The sequence below is a fragment of the Neodiprion pinetum genome, chromosome 7 (genome assembly GCF_021155775.2).
Source record: "Neodiprion pinetum isolate iyNeoPine1 chromosome 7, iyNeoPine1.2, whole genome shotgun sequence".
Classification (NCBI taxonomy): Eukaryota; Metazoa; Arthropoda; class Insecta; order Hymenoptera; family Diprionidae; genus Neodiprion; species Neodiprion pinetum.
Window position 1 is genome coordinate 5,290,614 of NC_060238.1, and position 12,678 is coordinate 5,303,291.

Below are 12,678 nucleotides of genomic sequence, written 5' to 3' on the forward strand. Positions count from 1 at the left end.
TGAAGATTCCCGTTCGGAGTTTATATCGGCTGAAGTTTTGTAAATTCAGTAATACTTAAATGTGTGTGGTGATGAAGTGCATTGCATAATTTAATATCCAACCTTTTCAGATATCTCTTTACGCTGAGCCTGTTTTATTTAAGGAGAACACCTGTTTATTCATATGGTGATGGAAATGTTATACAGGATTGATAATTTATATTCTTGCAGGTAACCTTTTATACTCTGTGAAACATCGAAAACTGCAGTAAACATAACATAATATTCGAAAGTTTTTGAATTGTTGAGTGTAGAAATAATGGAAGTATCGCAAAATCCGTACTCTTATTTCTTGGAAACGTCAAAAAAATGTCCTGATTTTAAACTCTGTTTTTACGATTTGTGAAGCGTTTTTGTCGAATATCTCTACAGATATATGTTTCTCGACGAAACATCCCTCCGCCAAAGTTGTAAATCTCGTCAAGATGCTTCTTTTTGTTCACACAAATTTTTCACGTCTATCAAAATATTTTTCCCGCCAATTGCCGCCGCATGTACACACCAATACAAGCACGTTTCTTTGCTTGTGAAGGTACTTAAGTACTTAATTATACACTGTATATAACTAAACGTAACTCTTTGAAACCGAGGTATAATATTTTATTTACTATTTCCTACCCGGAAAACGTGAATTGTACGACTTGAAAACCTGGAAAAGTCTGGAAATTTTATAACGAAAAGTAGTGGTAACCCACCGTTTTAAAATTGTTTGTAAAATGTGTTCCATTGCTTTGCCATTTCTGCAGAGTTAATTGGAAAAATGAAAATCTTTTCAGTTAAAGGACTGCAGGGCCTTTCGTTCAGGCCTTTCGATTTGTCTTGGATAAATTTTTTTCCATTCTTAAAATTTTAATAATGTTCAAAAACAGCGAACGTCATACGAATACGAAGTTATAGGAGACCAAAATACGTAAGAATCGTCTTACAAATTTTTGCGCACGTTTCCGAATCTTCAGCAGTCGTTTTAAAAAAAAGTAATTTACGGAAATTTAAAGTTGGATAAATGTACAATATATGGCAATGGTTGTAAATATAGTACAGTGTGGAATCATCCAGTACGCATTTCCATATTTGTAAATGAACCGCAATACCAGGATGTCACCTCTTCCTGTGGTTTTTTTTTTTTTTTACCTTCGGTGAAGGAATTCTCATTCAATGGCTGTGGCAGCATAAAAAAGTCGCGGGATACAATATTTCATACGATTTCTCAGTCAGTGTTTGACCTGCGTCAATACACGATGAATACCTTGGGGAACTTTTACTGTTTCGGTTGTATTTTGGTAAACGTTCTGGCGCGCATTGCGGCCCATCAGTTTGACGTAGATAACGCAATATTGTACGAGGACCCAACTCCTGTTACTGAAAATTCCCGGGAGAACTATTTCGGGTATTCAGTAGCTCTTTGGAACGAAGATTCCAAAGCGTGGATTTTTATCGGAGCACCCAGAGCCAATTCATCGCTCTACGAAGGAACCACCGAGACAGGAACTGTATTCAGATGTCCGATTGGTCAAAAATGCACGGAATGGCCTATAGACAAGCATCTAGAAAAAATCCAGCAGCGTCAAAACGGATCTTGGCTGGGTGGCACAATGATCGTACAAAATTCGAACCCTCCAAAGCTTTGGGTATGTTGGTCTTTCATTGCCATCCGCAGTTTTATTATCTTTTTTATTCAATTCTTACCGGATTCTGTATTAATTACCGACTCAATTTTTGGACAAACAGCAAATGACTGAACCCTTGCAAATCTGATGTCTGAAACTTTTTTTTACTGTTTCATTATTCGAGCGAGCAAAATCCATGTAAGGTAATTTAAAAAAATAAAATAAAAAAACATGTGTGCAGTTCACACGTGGTAGAAGCGAAACCTTCAGAAACTAAACTGCGAGAGAATGAGGAGAATGCAGTATCAGGAGTGCAAAAATTATTCGTTTCATCGATAGTAGTTTCATTTCGTTTTATCGAGTTTCAAATCACTCCCCTGCTGAAGAAGTTTTCACCAATGGCGCTAAAGAAGTTTTATTTTCAAAAGGAAAAGAAAAACCACAAACGAATATTGAAATAAATATTTTCAACACAAAGGCCGGAATTGTCCTTATCAGCCGTATAGACATACATGTAAGGAAATATTAACAAAATGTATCGCCATTTATTACCATTTATCGATGGTCGAAAATAGTGTTGAATTGTAAAATTCCATGTATATTACGCATATTTATACCGTAGTGAAAGATTTCCTCCAAATTTCTGCGTAAGCTTGTACATCCATATCTTTGTCGACATTCTAGTATCGCGATGAAAAAATATCATTATGACATTTTTTCTAACTAATTAACAAGTGGTAACATTTTATTTTCTATCTCGAATAATTATATAGAATTTGGACTCGATTCGACTTATGAACCACCCGCACGCAATATTTGAGCATGATCGGATAGAAATAAAATAAAACCTAGAGTAAGGGATAATTGTGATTCAGTTCGGAAAATATAGAATTAGAATGGATGAGAAAATTAATGATCAGGAAATTTTAATCCTGTTTACTATTGCGAATTCGTTACTTTTATATCGGATTAACAAATACACGAACGTAATAGAATTGGAACGCATTTGCTTGAAGTTCAGCGCTACCAAGTGTTATCAGATTTTGTTCGGTCTACCGCAAAGCTGTGCACCGCTCAATTCTACATAGTTTATATGAAGTAGCAGTATAGCAGGAATAATTGTGAAATTCAGATCTTGGTTTTGTTCTGACTAACGTTTAAGTTGTATAGATTACCGCCAGGCGTGGAAAAGATTCTGGTCTATGACTTAGGAGAAAAATGATATTGTAGATACGCCATAGAGGTTGAGTGAGGTGCTAAAAAGGGTGCCGTTGTTACTTACTTTATCTTTGGCTGCATGAAATCGAGGAAATGATTAAGCAACCGCTATATTGCTAAGCGTTTTGACTGACCGAGGAGAGCATATAACACAAAATGTTTAAAGTTTTCAAACAAGAGGGAAATAATTGTGTTTCAATTGCTTTTGTTTAATGCTTCTTCATCTTGTGGAATTCCTTAGGAGGGTGCTTTACAGTCAGTCTTTACCGACCGAGTGAAATTAACTATAAGCAAAATTTTTACGTGCAAAGCGGTGCACGTTATAATAATTAGTATTCAAGAAAATTTTTCTCTCACACAAGAATAATGAAAGAAATGACATTCTTGAATTTCAATTTATGTAGGTATTGTTAGTTCACGAAAAAAAAAATATTTTCGGTTGTTGAAGTGAAAACTTCTTTAGCGCCGTTGGTGAAAATTTTTTCAGCACGGGAGTGCTTTGAAACTCGATGTAACGAAATGAAACGACTATCGATGTAATGGAAACATCGATGAAACGGATATGCAAAACTTAACTTAATTTGCGCGGTAGTGATTTGAAACTCGATGAAACGAAATGAAACAACTATCAATGACACGAATAATTATTCCTTTTTCATTCCGTAATTATTGACAATTTGCGTTCAGGTATGTGCCCCACGGTGGATGGATTATTTAGATCCAAACAAAACGATGGTGCCTGTGTACGGCAAGTGTTATAAGGCATCTGTCGAAGATGTAAATAAGAACGAACCACAAGGGAAGAATATCAATCTATTAGAGCCCCCCAGGGATTATCATAGAATCGGAAATCAGAATTATCCTCTTCACGTACTGGGACAATGTGGTTTCTCCTTACATGTCACTCAAGATGAGTCGCGGCATAAACTTGTCTCGGGTTGTCCGGGGGTATGGAATTCGCATGGAATATCGATAATTGAGGAGGACTACTACGAATCCAGCTTCATTGTTCTAAACGCTGTCGACGACCTCGGGAGCAATTCCGATCAATTTGGTTCGTTATCTGACTAAATATCGAATCACAATGCATCGGTGATACAATATAGTACACCATTTCTGCATCAAATCGATATTCGTTTCACTTGAAGTAACTCACTCTTGTAATACACATTTTTTTCGTGTGAAAGAAAAAAAAATCGATCAAGTTATTGTTGGCATATGAAAAAATGTTTTTCCTCAACATCAGCAATACTTTACGTGAAAAATAATTACCGCATGCAAATACATCTATAGTTAAAGACTTTCTCATCGCTATACTATACATATATACTTTACATTTCCGCATTGATTGAAAATTTTACATCACATACAATTTATCAAATGTTTAGGATATGCGGTAACATCGGGTATATATTTTGATGATGCCGAGCATATTGACGTACGTGGCGGACCAAGAGGCAATAAATTGCTTGGCGAGGTCCGTCTATTCCAATTTCCCTCGAACACTGGCGAAAGTGAGGCAGTAAAGAGTCTTTTGAATCTAAATGGGGAGCAAATTGGCGAACATTTTGGTGCCACGTTGGCTTCTTGCGATATTGATGGTGACAGTAAACATGATATATTGGTGGGCGCTCCACTCTGGTCGAAAAATATAGAAGAACTCGGACGAATCTACATATACAGACAAGGTTACGGAAGGGTAAGCGTTAAGGAAGACAGTAGTACCTTAAAGCATATACTACTGGAGGTAGCTAACCATACCGTTAACCTCGCAAAAACTGCAGCCGAAGTGATGAGAGAGGAGATATACCGGGAAAATCTCTTGAAAATTGAAAATCAACCGCGCATGCGCTAAATAATTCAAATTCATTGGTCGGCGAAATCTTCCCGCGGCGATATTTTTGTCTGCGATGCAGGCGGGCCAACGTACGCAAAATGTGTACGTTTGAATTTTCAAAGAGCATAAGCATTGAATTCCGACCGTTCTTTGAAGAATCAACTTTCCGACCCAATGACAAATGCTTCCCAAACCTTTCCGAGTCACTACCTCAATTATTTGTTGTTCTAATCTCGAAAATTCGTATCAACTACATCGCCGCCAGAAACAGTTTGACAGCTGAAAACTCGGGATGGCCAGCCTGCAACGAACAGCCGATGAAAGTCGCGCATGCGCGGTTGATTTTCAAGTTTCAAGACATTGTCCCGGTAAACTCGGGATACTCCGTCTCTCTCACTCTGCATTTGATTGGCTGGAAGGAAACGTATTGACCAATTAAATGTAGAGCGAGAGAGACAGCTTTTAACGGGCATATACCTCTCTCTTTCTCTCTCTCTCATTCTTCTGCCTTACTTTCTGTACATGAGAAGCTAACTCCGGTAGTATATGCTGTAAGAGTAATACCTAACCGCAAACATATAATTATACGAACAAAAAGAGAATATAGATAAATTGGTTAAATTTTCAGTGCTATCAAAAGATCAAGAGTTGCGGATTCAAAAAATTGGAGCACATCGCTGGGAAAATTTCTGGAGGAAGATTTGGCGCCGCTATTACTTGTCTTGGAGACATAAATTATGACGGCTTTGCAGATGTCGCTGTCGGCGCTCCGTACGATGGGAATGGAGCCGTTGATATATATTATGGTAGCAAAAACGGTCTTGACTTGGATAACAGGCGTAGAATCTCCGGTCCTGAGAACACCAAAGGGTTTGGTTTTTTGATCTCGGAAGCAGTTGACATCGACGATAACGGATACGTCGACATTGCGATCGGAGCTTATTTGTCTGGTCACGTGATGTTGGTTCGATCTAACAGCGTTGTAAACCTGACTGTTAAGTTGTCCAGCAATCTGACAAGTAACTCCGGTCTCAGACGAAACGCTGGGTTCCTTTCATTGAAAGTATGTTCCGTCTATGAAGGTGTAAATGCACCCCCAAATATTAGTGAGTATTACACTTTTTCATGGCACCAATTATTTTCAAATGTCAATCTCTCGACGCTTTAAAGAGCTTTGAAATCTCGCGAGAAATCGTCAAACTTGATTCTCAATACGTGTAGGGTCGTGCGATTATTTGATTATTCCAACGATTCATTGATAAACAATTGATTGGAAGTTGAGTAATCGATTGATCGATAGAACAACTAATTTTAATCTGAATAATCGATTTATCGGAGAAGCGACTGATTGAAAGGGCTAATTAATCGATTAATCGGTCGAATGAGCAATCGACTAATGAGAATCGATTAATCGCACGTCCCTTGGTATGTAAACTTTGCGTAACTTCTTGCTCGCTCACTTCCAGCTTTGACCCGCTTTTGATAGTACCATAAATTCGTGAACACCCTATATAACTTTTCGATTCTCAAAACCACCCTATTTTCAGAAAACCGAGGACATAAAGTTATAGAAAGTCTGTTATATCAGATACATGTAGTTGGGTGCAAAATGAAGATACTTCGTCAATTGTTAATAACTAACTTTTCACTTACATTTACGATTATTATTATTATTATTATTATTATTATTATAAATTTTTGTCCGTAGTCGTGACTACGGAGTTAAAAATCGATGATGAGGGTCAAAGAGCAATATTTTTTGACAAAGAAATCGACGACCTAAGCAAAACAATATACACATTTAATACTACCCTGAACGCCGCACAGGAATGGTGCCACAATTATACAGTAAAAATAAAAAAAGTGAGTATAAACAATTTCGTCGACTGATTTTTAACTCGACGACACGGTACAGCTTGCCGTTTAGCTTATCAATGCTTCAATTTATGTAATTGCGTTTGTATAATTTCAGTAATAGGGCGACAATAATCGGGAGAATTTTTTTTAACCGCAGTAACAATTAATTCAATGTTGCATAAATAAGTTGTAGGTATAATATTTACAAACTCACTTAAATCTGCATGTATAAATTTATTGAAGCTAGTGGAGCGATTCCCCGATCCGTTGAAATTCTCGGTGAGACAGAATTTGCCAAAACATGGAAGTAAGACTGGGCTGTTGAAGGTGAATGGTATTTCTAAGGATAGTGACAATTTCTGTAAATCTTGCGCTGTATTGAACGAGCTTCGACCACCACCTGAGGATCACTTGGAAGTAGCATTTGCACTGGAATGCAACGACACAATCGAATGTTTATCAATTTTGTCGATCAATATGACGACCAATTGGAGCGATGGAAAACCTTACGTGATTGGTTCCTCAGAATTTATTGAATTGGACGTAACCGTCAGAAACGACGGCCAAATGGCATTTTACACCAAGGTTAAAATCTCTATGCCAAGTTACATTGAACTTCATAATTCCGCATCATTGACGTACGACGAGGTAGAAACTGTTGGTGAAATTCGCACGGTTACTTTTATCATCTCCAATTTTCTGGATCAGAATGAAACGGTGAGTAATTTAGTCTAACTTCCGGTGCGCGTACTTTCAATGCCGGGAAACCGATATCTAGAATTTGAAAAAGGAAAAAATCATTTTTCGTACCATCTCGTGGAAATTCTCCGTGTGAAATTACGAAAATTTACGAGTAAGAATGAAAATATTATTCTCTAATCGCCGTTAGATGTCGCATTTCTCTCACGAGGGAAACTTATCCGAACACTGCTTGATTTCCTACCTTCAAATAATGGCTCTGCATTTGAATGCTCTCATCTCATTTATCTCATTATGTCAACTCTGGATGTATAAAATTTCCAGGAATCTATGAAAGTATACTTGAACGCATCTACGCTGCGAACCGATTTCGACATGATAACCCTGAACGCAACAGCGGTAACGTCCAGCAACGATACAGGATCGGGAAACTACATCGCTGATCTGTCGATTAGATATGTAGTGCAAGCAGCCATCGGAATAGCAGGGTAAGCGATTGCTTCCTATGGGTATAGAGGGCATTCCACCTCAATTCGACTAGGGTCTGTTGTTTCATCTCTAAAAACCATTCGAGATTTTTTTCAGATTCTGACAACACCCCTGATTTCTCCGGAGCTCTTCAAACGATGATGTTTTTACAGTTATTGCGACATTTTTGAAAATTATGATAAAAATTACGTCAATTCTGTAACCAAAATCAAAAATTTTCCAATCAAAATTAAAATGGCCAGGCAAAAGAGTAATTGTTCATTAATTTTTTTTTTTTATTTTTATTTTTTTTTTTTTTTAGAATTTTCAACGTTCAAGACATCTTTCCTGACACAACAACTATGACGAAATTTCAATCAATGTTCAAAAATGACATATAGAAATAAGCGAAGAAAAATGATTTCAAAGGTAGATTTTTTTTTTCGAATTTCAATAAGAATTTCAAGATAACCGTTATATTAGGAAAGATATATGGAACCCTAAAAATGCAAGAAAAAAAAATTAAAATATTAATTGGTTAAAAAATAGATAAAAAATTACAGGCAAAACAGCCTGCCTACTTTTATTTTGGTTGGCTACAGAAATTATGTAATCATTTTCATCATTTTCAAATACGTCGCAATCACTGTCAAAATATCATCATTTGAAAAGGTCTGGGGGCGTCAGGATGGGTTGAGAATATTTGAAAAAATTAGAAATGCTTTTTAGAGTTGGAACAACAATATAAAAAATCGCGGACCAAATCCAAGAGGATGAGGGTAAGACCCGAGTTGAATTGACACAGAATGTCCTGTATCCAAATTTCTGAATCATCGCTGACAAGGCTGTTTCTTATACTTTTGCAATTCGTTAGGGCGTCAGAAGAGGCTTTGTATCCTTACACGTTGAGCGGACCTGCGGAAGAGTTGCCGAATATAAGGTTCCGACACACCTTCGGATTGAGGAACGACGAGATTACTCCGATAAGTCTAGCGCTGCTCAGCGTTTCTATTCCAACGCACTGGATCGTGAGTAGCGACAAAGAGGTCGAAATTGTCAGACTGAATGAAATGATGGGCGGAATTTCAAAGCCGGGGGAGGATATCGACAGCAAAATCCTACGACAAGATACGAATGAGCCCTTGAGCAGCGATGCGACCACGATGAGCAACTGGCTTCCCAATAAGGATTCTTCGAAAACAAAAAACCATTTCATAAATTTTAACGGAAAAGTACTCGCGGCTTCTGCAGAGAATAGAACCCTCTACATGAATTGTACCAATCCGGCGTTCAAATGCACAACCGTCAGTTTCAAGTTCGGACCATTGGAATTGAAACGGACCACAGCCGCACTCGATCTCGTCCTCGAGATGCTTTTCTCTAACATTAAACGTAAGTCAACTCGGTATTTTATCCAACGACGAAGGCTGCGATCCGATATTAGCTCCCAGTGCTGTCAACCGTCTTTTATCTCTCATGCGCTACCGAGTTCGTGGGTAGCTCTGCCTCTGTCCTAGGGAATTTTAGCGCTACCATATAATTTCGGATCGCACCCTTTGTCGGTATTTGAATCGACGATTGCATTTATCCCTGATTATCGATGTGTGATTAATTTTTAGTGAATTATAACGTAACTGAAAAAGTCGACAACCAATTGTTCAGTTCAATCGGAGTTTGCATATGTTCTCTTCAACGGTATGCAAATGAACCGTCACCGACATTTTTTTCTATCACAACCAATTAGTCGGCAGCATTGTTATTGACATTAACGTCATCCATTTTACTAAGTGATATGTTACTTCGAAAACAGTTGAACTGATTGAATCGAAATTTGGAGATAGTATTTCTAAACAGAATATCCTCTTTGCCACGATTCAATTTTTGCTTATTTTGTCTTTTTAATTTTTGTCTTATGAAAACGTCGACCTTTTGAAGTTGAAATTCGGTTTTCCGTACAAAACTGCTGATATTGTTATTCAGTAAACATGAAAAATATCGTGAGCAAAATAAAGTAGGATCGTAGCAAGGAACGTAAACTATTCCAAAATACTGTCTCTAAATTTAAAGACAATTCGTTAAGCCGTTTTTGAAATATCGTCAGCACCGTGAAATATCTTGTTAGTAAGATGGTTGACCTTACTGCCAATAACGATCCTTTCTACAGATTGAATATTACATAAAAAAAAAATGTTATCAAAGCTTTATCTACATATTTTCGAGGAAAAGAAACCCTGATGGAATTGAATAATCGGCTGCCGACACAAAAATTCCACAAAATTCATCCACTTTTCCAACAGTTTATTCCTATGCTATGAAGCCTCAGGAAATACTCGTTTTCGTTTTCAGCTGACATAATCGGAATAAAGGATATTATATTGTTTGTTACAAATGCCAGTACGAAAATTCTAACGCCACAGACTCAGTTGATTGCCAATATGAATCCGGTTTCGATGATGGTTGGCACACAGTTCGTTGGATCACCGCAAGATCAACATGTAGCTATGTGGGTTATAGTAACGTCGAGTTCTGTGGGACTACTACTTCTGTTATTAATTGTCCTTGCACTCGTGAAGTTGGGTTTTTTCACGAGAACTAAAAAGGTAGAACTCGAAGCTTTGAAGCAACAGAATGGCGTAAGTATTAAGTATTATTTCCAATTCTGCCTTTAGATGCGTATGTATACATACATAATAGTTAACACGTCCAAATGTTCGCGAACGTCAATTTCCACAAGATTATCTAACTTAGAGGCATGCACTGAGAAATTTCATTTGTTATTATAACTAGAAAAAGTGAGTAAAACAGGTATCGTTAAAAAAACTGTTTGAATATTGTTGGAACTACGAAAAACGAGGTACGCGTAAACATTTTGCGCTATTGTCGATCCTTTTTCGGTAATTGCAACGCAAAATCAGTTTGTGAGGTTTACTCTACTTTTTTAGTTAAATAAGGCTTTAACGTCAATTTATTCTTGCACAAGCATTAAATTTTCGCAACAGTTAAAAAAAAATATAGTAACAGTGATCGTGACGAGAAGGAATAGTAACGGATACTAAACTTTCTGGTAACAGCCAGAAAACTAATTTTCATTTTGTACCTTGAACTATATTTTTCGATCATGGTAAATAATGAAAGTAGTTGAGGAATGAGTGGTGACCGGAGATAAAAATTTCTCTCAGCGTGAAATTGGTTGGTTGCACCAATTCTTACCGAATATTCACGTTCCTACCTTAAACATATGAATAAGGTCATTATCTAGTTGGGGTAGCTTGATTTTGCAATACAAATGCTCAGATATCGTTTTCCAAGCTCTAAAGATTTTATTATAAAGAATTAGGTAATTCTGTGGCTTTCGCACCAAAATTCACTTTGGCTGGATGGAATTTTCATCTTTCTAGAAACACCCACCGCCGTCATCATGAACGATAACTAAAAATTTCAAAAACCATTATTTTCAGGCGTGTCCCAAACTTGTTTTAGAAACTACATCGTCAACAGAAGCTTTGGACCAGCCGTATTACATAAGTAATTAATTATAATCAACTTTGAGTATCTTATACAATTATGCTAGTTTAAAGTCTCATTATTTATTACAATTATAAAACTAATCGACTATTGGTATTCAGCTCAGAATGGTTTTGTGATTTAGCAGAATAGAGAAACTAACAAGTAAAAGTTCTGTTTCATAAAAAAAATTCTTTATCGAATCGATGAGCTAGTTTAAAAGTTCAACGATCCGCAACCGGTTAATTTAAACTATTGATTGATCGACCAATCGGTAATACCATCGAATGAAATCTCTGGTTAATCCGTTGATCGTTTATTTATCGTGTCTAGGGATTTAAGTCACTTATTTGTATGAAAAAACAGTATAAAAAAGGTAAAAGATCATGCAAGGAAAACTTTCTATCATAATTAATAATATGTGTAAGCAGTGAAGTTACTTTCAAGAAGTAGTATAACAATTGTATAATAGAAAAAATTGCTATCAACAAATATTAAAAAATGGCCACACCAGAGCCATTATTGCGAGACGCGTTGAATTCCGCGGCACGCGGTGTATTTGGTGCAAATTTGAAGCTGGAAAGAAAAAAAAATCACTCGAACCAAATATTAACAGCTACAAAAATACGTAAGGGATTTTGAAAATATTGATTTTCATATAATTGGCGAGTATTTGAATGAAAATGTTCAAATTTTTAAGCAGATAAAGATTACTTGTTTGTTAATAAACAATGTTCAAACTAGCTTATAGAAAATCACCCACATATTTCACTATCTATCAATACGTAAATTAAGTGTTTTTCTTTTATTTTTTTTTTCCTCCGATCTAAATTTGCACCAGCGTCGCCATGTTTGAATATTTATTAAGAAAAATCTATCGTATTGTATACTTAAATATATGCCTAATAACTTCCTTGAATATTATCATCTTTTTACCTTTTATTTCATCCAGAAGAGACAAAAAAAAAAGAAGGCAATTTCTTAGATTCTTACACCGGTATTATCCCTTAAAGAAAGGGGATTCCCTGGTTTCGTCGCGGATTAGATAATAAAAAGTTGTCGGTCCGAATTCTTGGTGCGTCGGAAGAATATGAAAAGAAATGGTAAAAATTTTTTAATTCAGATTACAAGATATTATTATTATTACTATGATTATCATTATTATTATTCATTGTGAAATTTTTCCACCTCAAAAAAGAAAAAAGTGTCCCCCCCCCCAGAGCTACATTTTTTTGGTCAAGTGTGATGCTGCCTGTGTCCTCTTGGCACCTTAGTCAGTACCAGCCAAGAGTCCGAACACATAAGACCTTCGAGCGCTAAGCCATCATTTGTACCGAAAACTATATCGAATAAAACCTGGTTGAAGTATAATTATGGTTCCTGTGTGCACCAGTTAGTAACAATAATAACATCCTTCCTTCCCTAACGGAGACTAGAGTCCGGATAAGC

The 12,678-nt window shown here is 36.6% G+C and overlaps 1 protein-coding gene across 2 annotated transcripts; it reads left to right on the forward strand.

Annotated features, from left to right (window-relative positions):
• The first annotated feature begins 1,237 nt into the window (after nucleotides 1–1,237).
• On the forward strand, nucleotides 1,238–12,600 carry LOC124222766 (integrin alpha-PS5-like). Of its 2 annotated transcripts, XM_069137638.1 has the most exons (10): nucleotides 1,238–1,667; nucleotides 3,552–3,918; nucleotides 4,253–4,563; nucleotides 5,330–5,807; nucleotides 6,410–6,564; nucleotides 6,802–7,275; nucleotides 7,582–7,745; nucleotides 8,600–9,117; nucleotides 10,072–10,358; nucleotides 11,184–12,600. In XM_069137638.1, the coding sequence occupies exons 1-10, from the start codon at nucleotides 1,278–1,280 to the stop codon at nucleotides 11,256–11,258; spliced, it is 3,219 nt and encodes a 1,072-aa protein (XP_068993739.1). In that variant the 5' UTR covers nucleotides 1,238–1,277; the 3' UTR covers nucleotides 11,259–12,600. The 2 variants fall into 2 exon arrangements, with proteins under 2 accessions (XP_068993739.1, XP_046490037.1); XM_046634081.2 differs by lacking the exon at nucleotides 11,184–12,600 and having other exon boundaries at nucleotides 10,121–10,273.
• Nucleotides 12,601–12,678: the final 78 nt, after the last annotated feature.